We start from the raw sequence: 19387 nt of genomic DNA, 5'->3' as shown, positions 1-19387 counted from the left end.
GATTGCTCCACTGTTAGCTGAGCCGGTGTCACCGATGTTTCCAAATATGACTCCTGAATGTGCCACGGTGATGCCTGACTTGCTCGATAAGTGTTTTGGAACCGTTAGAGTTACACCAACGGAAGAATGTTGCAACGATCTCAAATCCGCAACCACAACGCAAGTCACTTGCCTTTGTGATAATTACATTGCAAACCCGACGATTGTGAACATTACCGGACCTTACTCCGCCGGAATCACAACTAAATGCGGCGTTTTCAACAAATACTCTTGCGACGGTACTAGTAAAGGTATGTCGATTTTTTTTTCTTCTTTTCTTATGATGATATGCAATTATGTTATGTAGTACTTATGTAGGTAAATTATAGGGCATACCATTACTATTTTAATTCTTTTGTTATATATATGATTAAAAAAATATGTTAGAAACTGCAACTTTGACGTTCATGAACTATGCATTTACAAGTATACGTTGAACATAATATCATTTTCTATAAGGTAGAATGTAATTCCTAAGATGATGTTATTGTCACGATTACATTGGAAAATTATAATAAACTAAGTAATTACGACGAGATTATACTTAAAACACATGATACACTCATACACGAACGTCACAAAGTTTTGATATAATCTGTAATGCAATTTGAAATAAGATCAAATGGTGCGTTCAAAGTAATTAATGGATTTTGATTTTGTTGTGTCAAAGGAGGAGAAACCGGAAGCAGCAGCAGTAACAGCAGCACGACCAGCAATGTAGACAATAGCAAGAGTGAGGTCAACGGAGGAGCAACGAACAAGATTGCTGCATCAATGGCTGTTTTTGGCTTGATTGCAAGTCTGGTCTTCGTTATGTTCTAATTTATAGTTATTTAAAATTTTATGTAATTTTTTTTATTACATAAAATTTCTGCGAACTTAAAACAATGCGTTTATATGAATGCATGTTTGCATCTAACGTTCATTTGTGTTATCCTTGCTTATTTTCTTTTAATGAGTTTTGGTGGTTTTGCAATTATATTTTTGGGCCTCAAAGACGGACTTATAATGTCCAACGAAACACCCAACTAGAAAAAAATGAGGTGTGAATTTCTTGTGAATATATATGAATCAATTATTGAATTAATTTTTTTATTTAATTATGTTGATATTTCAACTTCAATCGGTTGGAATATAAATATTTCGTTCAACCAACCATTTAAACAACATGATTAATTGATTAATAAAAAGGTGAGTAAAAAAACTTTAAAGATCAATAAATGCCTCCTACAAGAAAATATAAACTTTTAAAGAAAAAAGAAAACATATCTTCTGGTAAATAAAATCGCTATTCAATTACAATTTAAAGATTTAATAGTTAAACAGATTTGGATTTTTTTTTCTAATAACTTTTGATATTAATACATAATTGTAATATAAATTATGTTATATTTTGAAGTGATTCTTTTTCTAACTAGAACCAAATTGAATTTAATCTAAACCAAACTAACATTACGTCGAACCGATTACCAAAGTGAAACCAAACGTGATCGTGTGTACAAATAGAGAAATGGTTTAATAACTCTTAATTATATTGTTTTAACTTTTTGGTTCGGTTCGGTTCAATTTTGTTTTATCCCTTCCGGAAACAATAATAGCCGGTCCAAATCCGGCGATGCTTATCCGTAAACATAAGAAAGAGAAGAAGATACTAGAAGAAAAGAAACCCTTTAATTATTCTCACTTCCCTTTTTTCCCCAAACCTCTCTCTCGGGAAATCGAAAGCAACGACGAGAGACTTATAAAGAAACAGACGAGACTTTTTAACACTCAAGACCTAAACAAACACTCTTTGTATCTCTCTCGCCCGCCGATCGGAAGCAAAGTTTCTCAGAAACAAAGATGGATGCAACGAAGCTTAGTGAGCTCAAGGTCTTCATCGACCAATGCAAGTCTGACCCTTCCCTTCTCTCTACTCCTTCCCTCTCCTTCTTCCGCGACTACCTCGAGAGGTACTTCCTCGTTTGCTTCGATCTAATCGTTTTTTTCTTCCTATGCCTTTAGTTTTCATCTGTATTTGTATTGGTTTAGAATTTTTAGTTTCAGTAAAGTATTGATCTTTGAGTCTATGTTTGTGGAAAGTGTATTTCTCTGATCTCTCGATGAAATCTGTTGTGGAATTTGATAAACCCTTTACCCTCTTGTAGATGAAAGTTCCTGTCTTTGGTTTTAATCTTTTAGATTTGGTGAAAAGTTTTTACCTTTTATCTGTGTGAGTGAGGCTAATCTGTTGTTCTGGAAATTTTTGAGCTTTTGATGAGTTTTGGAATTTTTATGATTTCAGTCTTGGTGCTAAGATACCTACTGGTGCTCATCAAGAAAACAAAGACACTAAAGCGGTATTGTACCATCATTGTTTATATTTGATTTCAACTGAATGTGTTTCTCTTCTGTAGAAGAGTTTGTTTTTGATTTGATTGTTTTTTTTTTGTTTAACAGAGGAGTTTCGTAGTTGAAGAGAGTGATGATGATATGGAGGAAACTGAAGAACTAAAACCTAAAGTGGAGGAAGAAGAAGAGGAAGATGAGATTATTGAATCTGATGTTGAGCTTGAAGGAGACACTGTTGAACCTGATAATGATCCTCCTCAGAAGGTATGGTGATGGCCGACCAAAAACAAAAACCTCAGCTTTTGGTTTACTAATTTCTCTCTGGTTATATATCTCTTGACTCTCTCGGTGTTGATACAGATGGGGGACTCATCAGTGGAGGTGACTGATGAGAATCGTGAAGCTGCTCAAGTAGCTAAGGGCAAAGCCATGGAAGCCCTTTCTGAAGGAAACTTTGATGAAGCAATTGAGCATTTGACTGAGGCAATTACTTTGAATCCGACTTCAGCTATTATGTATGGAAACAGGGGTGAGTACAAAACTGATTTTGTGCATTATAACTTCCATCAGATGGGTTTCTGTACCTTATTGTTTATATATGTGTTTCAGCTAGCGTCTACATTAAGTTGAAGAAGCCAAACGCTGCTATTCGAGATGCAAACGCTGCATTGGAGGTACAGTGTTCTATCATTTTCTCCGCCATTTTTGTGTGTTTAGTGATGATATTGAATCTTTTTGTGTTTGAGATCGCAGATTAATCCTGATTCTGCCAAGGGATACAAATCACGGGGCATGGCTCGTGCCATGCTTGGAGAATGGGCAGAGGCTGCGAAAGACCTTCACCTTGCTTCTACGATAGACTATGATGAGGAAATTAGTGCTGTGCTCAAGAAGGTATGCACAGGATTGTCTGTTTGCTTTTTTTTTTTCTGTTTGAATTTATAAACAATGCATTAGCATGATTCAGTTACAAACTTTTCTTGAAATCTGCAGGTTGAACCTAATGCCCATAAGCTTGAGGAACACCGTAGAAAGTATGACAGATTACGTAAGGAAAGAGAGGACAAAAACGCTGAGCGTGATAGGCTACGTCGCCGCGCTGAAGCACAGGTAGCTTCGTAGACCATGAAATCGATCAGAATAGTCTTTTGATAACATTAGTGTCAGTTTTTATATTGACATTATCACAGAACTATATTTTTTTGTGTGGCTTATCCATGTCTCTTTTTCTGCTAGGCTGCCTATGATAAAGCTAAGAAAGAAGAACAGTCATCATCGAGCAGACCATCCGGAGGCGGTTTCCCAGGAGGTATGCCCGGTGGATTCCCTGGAGGTATGCCTGGAGGATTCCCAGGAGGTATGGGTGGTATGCCCGGTGGTTTCCCAGGAGGTATGGGTGGTATGCCCGGTGGATTTCCAGGTGGTATGCCGGCAGGAATGGGCGGTGGTATGCCAGCAGGAATGGGTGGTGGTATGCCAGGAATGGGTGGTGGTATGCCAGCAGGAATGGGCGGTGGTATGCCAGGAATGGGTGGTGGTATGCCAGGTGCAGGCGGTATGCCGGGTGGTATGGACTTCAGCAAAATATTGAACGTAAGAGTGACTATTTTGTGAATTACCAAAATCTATACTTTATGAAGCTACAGCCATAGAAGGTATTGAATATGTGAGATTGGTTTGATATTTGTGAGCAGGATCCTGAGCTAATGACGGCATTTAGCGATCCAGAAGTCATGGCTGCTCTTCAAGATGGTATGACTCGACTTAAATGTTGTTGTTGATGTTACTACCCTAATGTTTTGAGTATGTTTGAGTCTTGAATATTGTTTGAATGCTTTTAACAGTGATGAAGAACCCTGCGAATCTAGCGAAGCATCAGGCGAATCCCAAGGTGGCTCCGGTGATTGCAAAGATGATGGGCAAATTTGGAGGAGGTCCCAAGTAAACAAAATAACTAGTTTTCTTCTCTTTGCCATTACTGTGTTTTAATTGCCTGAGATGAGAGATATGTTGGAGATTTTTTTTTCATTTTATGTTTCGTTGCAGAGAAGAACTTGAACAGAAGCTAAACTATGTCCTCTTCGTTAGTAATTTACCATCTTTTTTTCGTGTTTCACTTCCTGTGTTTTGAATACTTGGTCGGAGCATCAGATGGGAATTGTTCTTAGAATTTTTACTTTGGAAGATTTACAAAAGCAAACCGTTTTGCTTTTTTGGTCTCAGGCCACAAATGGTGTCAGTAACTTGGTCGTGTGCACCCATATTTGTTTTGAATTCTATGAGCTCAATTTAACATAAGGTTGTTTAGTAATGTCTTGGACTCTGTCAAGAACCCTCCAAATTGGTGGGGATGACTTGCATTTTGGCTCTTCCCTTGTAAGGGTGTTAAGTGGATTAGCTCTACCTCATCACTTGTAAAGGAATTAAAATGGATTAACTTACTCCATTCATACCCACCAATTAAGATATTTTGCGGAATTTGGCAGGTGTGTCTGTCAAAGACCACGGTCCTAAAAGAATACAAGTGTAGTTGTTTATTTTTAAGTTGTAACTTGTAAGAACAAAAAATTTGATTAAGAAAATATCAATGGGTACACTTGGTAGTGTTATCCGAAAAAAATCATACGACACTTTCAATAATTCTATTAAACTAGGGTCCACTCTACACTCTATGAGTAGACGACTTATAGCATTTCTTACCACATAATTTAGTATTGACTAATAGACTATATAAGTAGAAAATGAGTAGTAGTATATTTTATGAATCGAATAACTTGCGTGGAATTAATTTTCATGGGAATTTAATGTGAAGAAGAAGAAGAAGAAATTGAACCCTTTGTTTAGTTCGTTGACAAAGTTGTCGACACCAAATTATAAGTCCAGTGTTGACGGTTTGATGCATTCACATTTAACTTCGTAGTATACTGCTATTATCATCTCATTTCAGATGGTTTGACATAAAAGGCTAAAACTATGAAGTTGATTCTACAAACAAGTAAGATACTATTTTACTTGATTGATAGATTTTATTTGTATGCTGCATCTTATATGTTTTATTTTATTTTTAAAAAATGATAGTATTTAGTTTACGAAGAAGGGAATTGAGTTTGGGTATTTCTGAATAAACAATTTGCTTCTCTGATCATATCTAGTTTACTATTTTACATTAGTTGTGTTGTTTCTCATAGTCTTGAGTTCAAATCCAAAAGTGTGATTGAATACAAAAATTGATGATGAATGGAAATATTGACCAACAACGAAAATAAATGATCATTTAGAAAGAAAAAATCAATGTAGCTGTCAACAAGGTAAATTTCATTTTATTTTCATCAAATTGGTAGGAATTGTCTATTAGGGGACATATTTGAAAACAATATGAAAATCCAAACTGCTTTACGGCGAAGACCAATGGGTCTTAGACGATCATGGGTTACTTTCATACGTTGTATTAGATATATGTAAATTCGGACTTCGATCTGTGGTCGCTAGTATACTTTAAAATTATCAACAAAAATTATACTCACTTTCAAAACCAACAATTGACTTGACTACAATGGCTATTTTAATTCAGACCACATACTATATTCATACTTATTTAAAAAAATTGATTTGGCTCATATCGTCTTTGAACATCAATAATGTCTTAAAATGGTTGAAAATTTATATATATATATATATATATATATAGATATACATTACATGGTCAATGATGATAAAGCCAGAAAAAAAATAGGAGCCAAGCCTCTAAGTTAAGAAAAGATTCAAACGTTGTTGATAGCGTAAAACTTCACATTATTTTCATGATATTTTTCCTTCTTAGCCTTTTGGCATTATGTGAATAATTTACAATACAAAACCAAAGAAATTTAAATAAACTTGTATATTCTTGACTTTGACGAACCCCTACACCATACCCTAATTAACAATACTTGAAATCCACGTTGCACCCTTACTGCTTTACATGGATTTCTTATGCTACTACATATATATATTTATGATTTTTTTACGTATGTGTGTGTGTGTATATATATATATATGCCACGTATGCATAAAACATGACATTCTTTAATGCTTGTGACTCATCTCCATAGAGTTGCCACTATGTCAATAGCGAACAGTCAAAACCCAAAATCATGAACACCAAAGTCTTGGCAATAGTCGAGAAACATCCAATCCTTGTCGTTGATTCCTTCGGGTGACCATATTGGAATATCTGCAACGGTGCCTAACATATTGTTGTCACATAATGTTCCACCCACGGCGCCATAATTACTATCACTCCACGAGCCCTCAGCTTTAGTAGTTTCGTCGGACCATAAGTAACTAAACAACTCATCATCATTATAGATGTTGTCAAGTATATGATTTTCATTGTCCACCAAACTGTTTTGATCAGTAACCGTGCTACTGCTTTCATCTTCTGTTGTTGTCGTGCCACTTATTTCTAAAGTTTTTGTGCTGGTTGTCTTTGGTTCCAGTGAGCCATCATCTTGATTCGATGAGATTGTTTTGGAGTTATCGGTATTACAAGGTTCTTGGGTAAGAGGTTGATGGGTCACAGGGTCGATTCCCATCTTAAGAAGTTTTTTCTTGATGTGAGTATTCCAGTGGTTTTTTATTTCGTTATCTGTTCTTCCAGGTAATCTTGAAGCTATCTTAGACCACCTATAATACACAAACAATGGTTTAAAAATACAAACAGGAATATACAATATTTAATAAAGTGTTGGTGGATATGTTTCTGAAATATAAACACAAGAAGATTGACAAATTAAGTTAACATTATTTTTGGAACCGAAGGACGTTACTTTGTCTTGAAGTTGATTTCATTGAAAAATAAATGCAAATCTAAAGATTATTCTACTTATTTGACCATCTTGTTTGGAACTATCTAATTTATTATTTGGCATAATTTACATAACACATACATACACTAAACATGTTGGATCACATGCATTTGACTTTATATTTTACGAAGAACAACCCGATCCAAAGTCCAAAACAATGTTTATCTTAACTCTCTAGCTAGTTTAATTTTGTTACAACGTAAAAATTGAATTTTAACATAAATTTGTAAATTTTAAGCTTCCGTCCATATATCTATGACACAAATCATTAAGTAAGAATTAGAAGAAAAATAAAAGAAAGAATCTATATTTGGAATTTTAATATATGATTAGTTATTTCGGCTTACTTATTGCCGAGATGAGCATGAAGATCAATGACAATTTGTTCTTCATCATTAGAGAGAAGGCCTCTCTTCAAGTCAGGCCGGAGATAGTTAGTCCACCGGAGGCGGCAACTCTTTCCGCAGCGGCGGAGACCGGCCATCTTTGGCAAAGCACGCCAGCAACAATGGCCGTTTGTGAGAATGAAGTTTATGAGCTTCTTGTCTTCCTCCGCCGTCCACGGCCCTTTCTTGACCCCTAGCTTGTCGCAGCATGGCTGCCTCCCCATTAAATATTAATTAAATCTGTATATAATGTGTGTTTTATATATTATGTAATATGGGGATGTGAAGAAGAGAGTTGAGAGATGGAAAACTAAAGTTATTGGGGATGGAAAATCTCAACAGCTTGCAAGTTTTGTCAAAAGCCTACCAAAGCTCACCCACCTATATATAACCTTCTCACACCTTTCTCCCACAATAGTAAATTATATTCATTTCTTTTTTTTGTTAAATACATACATATATATATATATATATATCTTATTAATTCTAACAAATTACCAAGAAGTTAGTGGCATTATGGCAAGACATTTGTACTAGTAGCGGTTTAGACTTATAAGACTTTTACTTTTTAAAAAATTTCTAATAGCCAAATTTTTCCCAATCCGATTTTATACTTATCTTTCAGTTTAAAAAAAAAAAAATTCTAAAGCCATTTTTATTTAAAATATTTTTTCGAAAATTTTTCAAAGAAATTTTCAAAGTAACTTAGTATATGTACCCGTCTTCAGTACTTTATCATTAGTCTGATGATCTAAACAAAAATTATGCATTACTCGTCCATACAAATAAGTATATACAATACAGATCAGAATTTTTGAAGGTACATGTAACGTAGCCTTATTTGTTGTTGTGGTATATACAGATGTCATGATGGGGAAGGTACAACAGTTTAGAAGAATATATTTTGTGTTTTACTTTATGTATGTATAATCGTATATACTATGGTTCATTTAAGTTAATATTGAATTGTTGTTGATTTCAGTTTATGAGTTAATTAGTCAGCTAAGGATTTAAGGTTTTTGATAAAATAAGTTTATTCCAATAAATAATGATTCAGGTTTTTTTCTTGGGGTCAGAAATGATTAAGGTTAGGAAATAGAATTGGCCTTACTTTGTCAAATCTGACGCTAATAGGATCACAGAAAGGAGTGTTGGAGATGTCGCATTTGGTTGGTGAAAATGACTTTGGAACTAATGTGAAAGGATAGGGTGCGTGCGAATGTACGCAATCACACGTGCGACTCATCACAGTTTTAACCCAAATACTTGTTCAAGTATCAAATAAAATATATACATTGTAGTATATGCTAAGAATGCTATAACCTTACGCAGTATTCCAAAGATTTTGATAACTACAAATTAAATCGCTAGTTATTAGTAACCACTTAAATTGTCGATGAACCAGGGACCATAAAACGAATAAATAATAGTCATTTTGTTGCTAACAAGTAACAACACCAAAACAAATAAAAATTGAATCGTTGATCGTTTTGTTGTCGCTAGCAATTACAAAATAAACACGAATAAAAGTCATCAACGAGTCTTTTTACAAAACCAAATTTACATAGATCAGTGACAATGAGAGCTTTACTCCACCGGGATAAACCATTTTTTTGGCAACCATAACAAACCTAATTACGTATATATGTGTCTCTATTTTTGGTAAGATTTTCTTTTTTACATAACATAGAAGAAACTTAAAAGCTTCAATACTGAATTGGCAAAACATAAATTATTGTCGCCGATAGGAAGATATGTATAGACGAATGTGTATTTGACACATAGGTGTACACGTATACATCATGTATCAATTTATCTTTCTAGACCATTCTAATCTTTGTGACTTGTGGGTGACTTGCAATTTTGGGTTCATGGTTTTGGTACACATTATATTAGTCTTTATTATAAAGTATATACATTTTCTCAAACGTGTGATTTTCGAACTCATCGGTTAATTGTTTAAACCGATCGGAATTATTTTTAGATAATCTTCTATAAAGAATGTATGCTATAAGATGATATAGTGCTAGTAAACGTTATTTTACGTATTATGAAATATTGTTATCCTAAATGAGGAAATAGGTGGACATATAAACGGGAAGTTTATTTGCTACACCAAAATAAGAGTTGTAAATTCTAAATGAGTATACATTTCTAGGTTTTGCAAATGCATTTAGTTTTGGGGCATTCAAGTGCAATGCCAATACGTTAATTTTGTCCTTTTAAAAAATAAAGTTTGTCAACTTTTTCTCGAATAGATCTGAGCAGTCTAACCTTTTTATTTCTTTTAAAACCTCTAGTATCAGAAAAGGTTTTTAGTTTTCTGCTCAATGATGAATCTCAATTCAACGAAATTAGCAAGTAATTAATGCTTTAGCATTCTTTTTCTTGATTCCGATTTCTTTGACTTGTGTTTAGTTCTACTGCTGATCAAAATAATGGAAACAAAACAACAATTTCTAACTACGATATTTTTTTTTTCCTTGGGAGAACAACACTTTCGTTTCAACCAAATAATGTACATGTGTTCCCACTTTTTGCCCACGATATTTTTTTTTTTTTTTGAATTACCAAATGTTTCCAGGCACAAAAATTTTGTCCCCTCCCAAGCCCACATAAATTTTTCTTGCACTAAATCTTTTTTTTTTTTTTTGTTGGCTGAATCATTATTCACTAAGTAATATATTTAGTGAAATACAATCTTATCAATATATTTTTAAAAATTATTATTTAGAATGTGGTCGTTCAATTTATTAAGTGTATAAATATATGAATCTTTGTTCCATGACATGGAATCTATTCTAAATTTACAATTTATTCTTTGTTAAAGTGACATTTGAAAACCTTAGAATTAGGAAACGAGACTTCTGCTCTAAACCCCACCACTTTCTTCTATTTCTCTACAACTCTCGTTTGCTAATTTATTAATTAATTAAGATTCAAGACTCTTAATGATCGCTTGTTCACTTAATCAAAAGTGTTAAATCAACTTCTTGCTTTAATCCCATTTTCAAGTCACCACTTACGTAACTTACGAGTAATGCCATCGTCATTATATTATGCATGCATATAAATTCGTGTGTATGTATGGAACTGTAAGTATAAAGAGGTGGCACCATTGTTAGTCAAGTCACTTTTGTCCCCTTTAATTGTAGACTATATATTATTTAACTACTAACTATCTGAGAACATAATATTTACTGGAAAAATGTTACAATGTATGACTGTTTAACATAAGTATTTACAGTTCGTCTTCAGATAAAACTATATATAATCAATGTTTACATGCATGTCACTGAAAGTGGTTAGTCATAAATAGTATATATACATGAGATTATGAGAACAACGATACAGATAATTAACCTATATATGGTGGTCATGCAAAAAGCCAGATGTGAACTTATGTTGAACAGAAAATATCATTTGTCACTGCATAGTCATGAGGTGATACATCAAACATGCTCAAATAAAAATTTCGGCTACAAAGAAAATAGAAATAAATAGATTTGTGTTGTGAAATTAGAGAACTAGAGGTTATATTATCTTCTTCTTGTTGATTAAATTGGTAAGAGTACATATATATAGTAATGCATAAAGCTCTAATACAATAGGATTCCTAAACTGATTTAGAATAAGAGAAGGTGACCGATGGACCTTGTGGACTTGGACATGTATATGAGCCGGTTATGGAGATCCATCCTTAGTGATTTACAACACTCCCCCTTAGATGACATAACCGTGCAAATGCTAAGAGATCACCATAATACGCTTGGGGATGCTGCCTCATTAAAACCTTACCAGGAAAACCCAGTGGGACAAAACCATGGTGAAGTAAAAAGAGTACATCACGTATTACTCCCCCTGTTCTAAGCATCACTAAAAGTCATTGAGTCTCTGTATCCCAATCTGGTGCAAGAGCTTCTTGAATGTTGATGTCGATAATGACTTGGTGAAGAAATCGGCTGAATTGTTGCAAAATGGAACTTGCACCACTTGAACTTCTCCGGCCTTTTGTAGTTCATGTGTGAAGAAGAACTCAGAAAAAATGTGCTTCGTTCGATCTCCCTTGATATATCCTTCCTTGAGTTGTGCGATGCAGGCGATGTTGTCCTCATATATGACAGTTGGTTCCTTGTCATCGGTCATGCCACAATCTGACTTGATGTGTTGAGTCATCGATCTCAACCAACACACTCACGGCTGGCTTCATGCGTAGCTAAAATCTCTGCATGATTAGATGATGTAGCCGCAATGGTCTGCTTCATTGAACGCCATGAAATTGCTGTACCACCGTGTGTAAACACATAGCCGGTTTGAGACCTTGCATTATGTGGATCCGATAAATAACCTGCATCAGCAAAAACAACTAAACCTTCTTTGTTATGGTTAGTATAAAATAAACCCAAATCCAATGTTCCTTGTAGGTAACACAATATGTGTTTGATACCGTTCCAGTGCCTTTGGGTCGGACAAGAACTAAATCTTGCTAGGAGGTTCACGACAAAACATATGTCTGGTCTAGTGTGGCTAGCCAAAAACATTAAAGCTCCTATAGCACTGAGGTATGGTACTTCCGGACCGAGAATCTCTTCATCGTCCTTCTTCAGACTGAATGGATCACTGTCCAAATTTAAGCTTCTCACAACCATTGGGCTAGGAAATGGGTGAGCCTGGTCCATATTAAATCTCTTGAGTACCTTTTCAATATATGTCATTTGATGCACAAGGATTCCATCATTTATGTACTCAAGTTGCAATCCCAAACAAAACTTAGTCTTACATAGGTCTTTCATTTCAAACTCTTTCTTGAGATATTTAACTGTTTGGGCGATTTCCCCAGAAGTTCCTAGGATATTCAAATCATCCACATATACTGCTATGATTACAAACCCTTTGTTTGCAAACTTCTTTATAAAAATACATGTACTGATGAGATCATTCTTATAACCTTCTTTGGCTAGGTACTCACTTAACCTATCGTACCACATACGCCCACTTTGTTTCAGTCTATAAAGGGATTTGTTTAGCCTTATGAAGTATTGTTCTCGAGAACCATTCTTATCTATAAGCTCAATACTCTCTGGTAATCTCATATATATTACATTATCCAGTGGACCATATAAATATGCGGTCACTACATCCATTAGCCGCAAGTCAAGTTTTTCTCTTATAGCCAGACTTATTAAAAATCTAAAAGTCGTTGCATCCATCACATGGGAGTATGTCTCCTCATAATCTATTCCTGGTTTTTGTGAGAATCCTTGTGCACTCCTTGTGCAACAAGTCGTGCCTTATATCTCACGATTTCATTATTCTCATTTCTTTGCCTCACAAAGATCCACTTATGTCCTATTGGTTTTATATCGAATGGTGTCCTTAAGATCGGAGCAAACACATTCCTTTTCTTTAATGAATTCAACTCCACGTCAATGGCTTCTTTCCATTTGAACCAATCTTTGCCTTGAGTGCACTCTAATATAGACGTGGGTTCATGATCCTCATTTATTTCAAGTGCTACCTTGTATGCAAATATATCATCAATCTCGGCATCTTTTCGGTTCCATTGAATTTCAGACATGATATAGTTTATTGAGATCTCATTATTATCAATACCTTCAGTACGTTGAGGTTTAGCGCCCCAAACCTCATTAATCGGTTCCTTAGGGTCTGCCGCGGCTATGTCTATGGTTTCCTTAACCTCGGTTTGATTTGCACCTTTCTTTGATTTCCGAGGATTCTTATCTTTGGAACCTATTGGTCTACCACGTTTCAAACATGCCTTAGACTCTGTAACAATTCGATTGTGTCCCTTTTGAACATCAATATGTACTGGTGCATTACAACCTGGTATGTACGATTTCATAACTTTCTTTGGGTCAACAAAGGAATCTGTCAATTGATTAGCTAGCTTTTGTAAATGTATAACCTTTTGGACTTCTGTCTCACATGCTAGAGTCTGAGGATCTTGCGAATTCAAGGATGTTTGATTTCATGATATCTCTTTGACCAGCTTGTTTATCTCTCCACCTAATGTAGGAAAATCAGATTCAGCAAATTGACAATCCGCGTATCTAGCCTTAAATAAATCACCCGTGGTTGGCTCTAGATACGTAATAATGGTGGGAGAATCATATCCAACATATATTCCCATCCTCCTTTGAGGTCCCATCTTTGTTCTCTGTGGTGGTGCAATCGGTACATAAACGGCACACCCGAATGTCTTTAGATGGGATATGTCTGACTCATGACCCGTTAGTAATTGGGATGACGAATATTTATGTTAACTAGATGGCATGATGCGTATAAGCTCTGCTGCATGTAATACTGCATGTCCCCAAGCCGACACAGGAAGCTTCGACCTCATGAGTAATGGTCGAGCAATCAATTGAATTCGTTTAATGAAGGATTCAGCTAATCCATTCTGTGTATGTACATGTGCCACGGGATGTTCCACACTTACCCCATGGACATATAATAATCATTAAACGCTTGGGATGTGAATTCACCAACATTATCTAGACGTATAGTCTTAAGTGGAAAATCTGGAAAGTGTGCTCTCAGTCTTATGATATTGGCTAACAATCTAGCAAAGGCTAGGTTTCTTGTGGACAATAAACAAACATGCGACCATCTGGTCGATGCATCAATAAGAACCATAAAATATCTAAACGTCCCACAAGACGTTTATTGGTGATGGCCTTATAATGAGTTTTCCTTGTGCACATGCTACACACGTGAGATTCTTAGGGATAACTCTTCTCTCTTTAAGAGTGTGCCCATTTGAATTTAATATCAGCTTACGCATCATGTTAGAACCGGGATGGCCAAGCCGGTCATGCCATAAAGTGAATTGTTCATTGAACATCTTGTTCATTACCATATTAGCCTCTATCATATTAATTTTAGCATGGTAAAGACCAGTGGATAATGCGGGTATAGTCTCTAGGACTTTCTTATGGCCTTGAGTGATTTCAGTAATATATAGGAACTCTTGGTTTCCTTCACCCTTAGTTTCAACATGGAAACCATTCAAACGAATATCTTTGAAAATCAATAAGCTCCTCTTTGAGCTGGGTGAATACAAAGCATCACTTATTTCAAGATGTGTGCCATTAGGTAAAAGAATATGGGCCTCGCCGTAGCCTTCAATTAGGCTTGCTATACCCGCTATTGTGCTAATATTGGCATTTTTCAAAATGAGATTAACAAAATATCTCTTATCCTTCAAAATCGTTTGGCTTGATCCACTATCCACCACAAATATGTTCTTGTCCTCAGCCATTTCTTAATATGGACAAGAATTATGTTTTAGGCATAACAGAATAAAACAAACAAATATATATTGAAGGTAATAAAATAATTGAATTTAAACCAAATTATAATCCAATAAAATTCAAAGCATAAAACATGGAAATTAAATCAAGACAATATTTAAATTTAATTATCCTCTCTTAGACAATCCGAAGTCTCATAATCCAATAGGTCATCATTCTCATGGTCAAAATCTCCTTCACCATCGAGATGAACCAGGTTAGCTTCTGGATTCTTTTTCAAATTCTCTTGATAGAGATCAATAAGGTGATTAGATGTCCTGCACATCTTAGCCCAATGGTTCCCCATACCACATCAGTGGCAAACCGATTTTGTTCTATGTTGCGGTTTGAAAGATCCGCGGCCTCTTCCACAATCACGACCGAAGTCTGATCGATTTCCACGGCCATAACCATCATAATGGTTTCCTTGGTAATTGCCACGATCACCACGTCCTCTACCACGGCCACGGCCGTGATATTTGTCTCTATGGACGTAGTTAGACTCTTTAGTCTCTTTAGGCTCTTTAGGCTCTTTCTTGGTCATATCAACCTTGTGGGCTTCTGGTAATTGGGCAGAACCAGGAGGTCTCATTGCACTGTTCATTAGTAATAACTCATTGTTCTGCTCAGCAAGTAGCAAACAAGAGATTAGACTTGCATATGTTTTAAAGCCCTTTTCACGATATTGTTGCTGAAGCAGTATGTTATTGGTGTGAAAGGTTGAAAATGTTTTCTCTAGCAAGTCTTCCTCAGTAACCTCCTTACCACATAGTTTCAAGATCGAGACTATCTTAAATAGCTTTGAAGTATACTCATCCACGGATTTAAAATCCTGGTTCCTTAGATTTTTCCAATCGAATTGAGCCTTTGGTAGGAGCACCGTCTTTTGGTGTCCATATATGTTTTTCAACTCTGTCCAATGGTCAAGAGGATTCTAAATGTTAAGGTACTGGTTCTTAAGACTCTCATCAAGGTGGTGGCGTATAAGCAAAATCGCCTTATACCTTTCCTTTTCAGTGCAATCATTATCATCCTCAATGCATTCACATAGGTTCTTTGATTTTAAGGTAATCTTAGTATCCAATGCCCATTGTAAATAATTGTCCCCAAAGACATTAAGTGCAACATATTGGAAATTTTTGATCTTTGACATCTATAGAATAAAACATGCACCCGATTATGTCATGCGGTATTTGAGACCAAACCATGCAATCGTTTTTAGGCCATGCGGTAGTTAATATATGCATGAAACAATCCTAGACAAAAATATAATCTAGTATGAACAAGGAAATATGCAAATAATTTTAGGTTTTCAAGTTTTCCTTTTCTCTAGTTAGAATTTCCTTTTCTAGTTTAGTAAACTTTCCTATTCTGAATAGAATTAGGACAAGAGGTTTTTAGGGAAATTTTTTTCTCTAGGGTTTCGATTTTAAGTGTTAATTATAGGGTTTCATGCAAGAACATAGAATCAATCAAACAATAACAATCAATACATCCTAAGCAATTCTAAACCTCATATAATCCAAATTTTAAAGTTTTATAATTTAGGGTTTAAGGACTTAGGGATTTGATTTAAAATCAATCGGATTTAGGGTTTGGAATATTTAGGATTTATAGCTTTAGGAATTAGATTTGTTGATTGTGTAATTGTAGATTTTAGGGTTCTAATAGAATTTATGGATCAGATTCGATATATGTGTCCGAAGGTGGTTTGATTGTTTACCTTCCACTGATTGGGGTTGAATGGATTGATCCGGGAGCTAAAGACCTCGAATATAACTAGCTGATCACGAACTTAACCTCCGCGTGCGAGCTTTGAAACGAACAGGAGCGTGATCACGAACGGCTAACAAACCTCGGGCTTGTCACGATCAAGAGTTTTTCCGAACAAAGGATGATGTGCGGCGGTTTAGGGTTAGGGAATTTTCTCGGTGGAGTTTAGAGAAAACTCGTGCTGATAACGTGTTGTGAAAGTAGAGAAACTAGAGGTTGTATTCTCTTCTTATTGATTAAATTGGTAAGAGTACATATATATATAGAAATGTATAAAGCCCTAACACAATAGGATTCCTAAACCGACTTAGAATAACAGAAGGCGGCCGATGGGCCTTGTGGACTTGGACATGTATATGGACTGGTTATGGAGATCCGGTGATTTACAACAATTTGTTATTTGATATCATGATTAAAATATAGTTTGTTCTTAGTTTCAGCTTTATAAATGTTGACAAAAAGAATTTCCTAAGACAAAAGCAAAGTAGCTATTTTCTGGAGAATCATATCAAACAGATGAGGAATTTTGATTGTTATTAGTAATTACTTATAGTTTATACGACTGTTTGAATTGAATCAAAGTAATTTAAATATCTAACTGGACCTACAAAGAAAATATCTTCCAATGGGTTCTTCTTGTGCCACGATGATCAAATATTTTAGGCCCGTTTTGCTACCCATGTGATCAACAAATGTATTATGTTCTTCACCAACCAAGTTCCATATTTCTTCACACGTAATTTCACAAGCGCAATTACATTACATTCCAATGATTTGCAAAGCATTTAAAGAAATATTAGCTAGACTGGCAATTTAGTATTTATGTAGATTCCACAAAGTGGCTTCAATTGACCAAAAATCCTAGTCTGATAAGCGCTCGTAAATAGCATTTATAACCTTTTCAGCATTATTGTTTAACTCTTATGCATTCTATCTTAAACATTCATCTACCTCACCATACTATATTAAGTAAAGACAAAATTAGACCGCTAACAAAATCGAATCAAATCTTAATAAACAGCGGATATTACGAAAACTCAAATGGTACCAAACCAAATCCGAACCATTACTAGAAAATGAAATGAAACGCCGACTTCTAATTCATACCACAACAATATATATACTGCAAAGTTGATTGCATGGTGCATTGTCGTGTGCTTGTGTTGTTTTTGATCACGTCAAGTATTAGATAATTCGATCAGTTTGCTTCATACAGTTGTAATTTAAAAATAGTTTTTGTGTTGGAATGAAATTGAGCTAGATCCGGTGGACTAGCTAGCCGCCGGTCTTCCGTCTTCACAAGTATCAACAATCGAGGCAAGAACATAAAACAACAATAAAAACACCTGGACAAAAGAGTTCCAAAATATNAAATTTTTTTTTTTTTTTTTTTTTTTTTTTGATGTAACTTTAAAAAAAAAATCTAAAAGTAAATATAAATTCAGCGCACAGACAACAAAATCAGTCAAATTCAACCTAAGACTACTACTATTGTTTAATCAGCGCACAGACAATCCTATTGACAAGTCCCAAGTGTAGTGTTGTGTTACAGACTTACAGTGTTAGAGTACACTTTTCTAGCGGCTGCGTTTGGATTCATTCCATCACGTGCATATGTGCTTTGTCTCATTGTCTCTCTTTGAAGAATTGAATGAGACTTCAACACTGGGGGCGACTTGGGTCAAGGTTGGCGTTGTATTTTTATCTAACTTCTCAGATTCTTTTTGTCCGAATAATAACGTTATCACTTATCACAGATATATGATAGGGTAGTATTAGTATTATTTTAGCTCTTAAATTCGATCTATATTTTTGAACTTATGAAATTTAAATTTTGGTGACTAGAAGATATAATTTCATCTGATGTTACGAAACTTTAAGGGAATAAAACGTCTAGTATACTATTTTCTGCATGTTTTTAGTAACTGTAAGTTTGTAAACTTACCACTTTCAACGCCGTCTCAAAACCCTAAGAAAGAAATTTCATAAAACCTGATCTTGTAGTATAATATTGGAAGAAGAAAATAATGTTATCATGCTTTCTAAGCCTACAGTATAAATGTCCACAATCCCTTGCAGTTCTATCTTCACCACTACACATCAGAAAAACTCCAGACTAATAATCAAAACACAGTGACATCTTTCTCTCTTAACACAAAAATGGGAACGGCGTCATCTAAGTCTAACATCAACCTCTCGCTGATCCTCAACACGGAGGAACCTTAAGATAGGTTTGGCTCTTCTACGTTCGGTTGGTCGTGGTTTGTATTTTCTATGTAAGATTTGTGTATAGATAATTATGACATCTGCATGTCGCAAATTAAGTTCTCAATTGGAGGGGTCAATATCTTAGATATTTTTTTTTTTTTTTGGTCAAAAATCAATATCTTAGATCTTGGATCTGATTATTTAAGACAAATTTACATTACTAATATATTATTATACTAATTAAAATGGATATTAGAAGTCTTAAATGAATGTATTTTCAAACTCTTGTCAAAGAATACAAATGAAACAAACTTTCTTTTATTTGAGAAGAAACGAATAAGAAAATGAAACGGGTACAAAACAACAAACAAGATGGGGTCAATATATTTAATTAGCTTACCCATTTTTAAGTAAAAGTGGCTTCAACCTCCAACTCTTGTAGTTATAAATCTCTAACAAAAATAAATAAACAAGAATGCAATCATTATCT

At 34.9% G+C, this 19387-nt stretch overlaps 3 protein-coding genes across 3 annotated transcripts; 2 read left to right on the top strand and 1 right to left on the bottom strand.

Moving 5' to 3' along the window:
- Positions 7 to 1035, top strand: LOC104727829. Its single transcript, XM_010446899.2, has 2 exons — positions 7 to 290; positions 710 to 1035. The coding sequence occupies exons 1-2, from the start codon at positions 35 to 37 to the stop codon at positions 859 to 861; spliced, it is 408 nt and encodes a 135-aa protein (XP_010445201.2). The 5' UTR covers positions 7 to 34; the 3' UTR covers positions 862 to 1035.
- Positions 1673 to 4544, top strand: LOC104722781 (FAM10 family protein At4g22670). Its single transcript, XM_010441005.1, has 10 exons — positions 1673 to 1991; positions 2324 to 2378; positions 2479 to 2634; positions 2731 to 2899; positions 2980 to 3044; positions 3124 to 3264; positions 3364 to 3480; positions 3607 to 3963; positions 4065 to 4122; positions 4215 to 4544. The coding sequence occupies exons 1-10, from the start codon at positions 1882 to 1884 to the stop codon at positions 4313 to 4315; spliced, it is 1329 nt and encodes a 442-aa protein (XP_010439307.1). The 5' UTR covers positions 1673 to 1881; the 3' UTR covers positions 4316 to 4544.
- On the bottom strand, positions 6139 to 7944 carry LOC104722779 (protein ODORANT1). The gene is made up of 2 exons (XM_010441004.1): positions 7565 to 7944; positions 6139 to 7035 (listed from the first exon to the last, which is right to left on the bottom strand). The coding sequence occupies exons 1-2, from the start codon at positions 7825 to 7827 to the stop codon at positions 6489 to 6491; spliced, it is 810 nt and encodes a 269-aa protein (XP_010439306.1). The 5' UTR covers positions 7828 to 7944; the 3' UTR covers positions 6139 to 6488.

This window comes from Camelina sativa, chromosome 11, assembly GCF_000633955.1.
Source record: "Camelina sativa cultivar DH55 chromosome 11, Cs, whole genome shotgun sequence".
Taxonomy (NCBI): domain Eukaryota; kingdom Viridiplantae; phylum Streptophyta; class Magnoliopsida; order Brassicales; family Brassicaceae; genus Camelina; species Camelina sativa.
The sequence above is the reverse complement of the archived record's forward strand: the minus strand, read 5'-3'. Positions and strand labels throughout refer to the sequence as shown.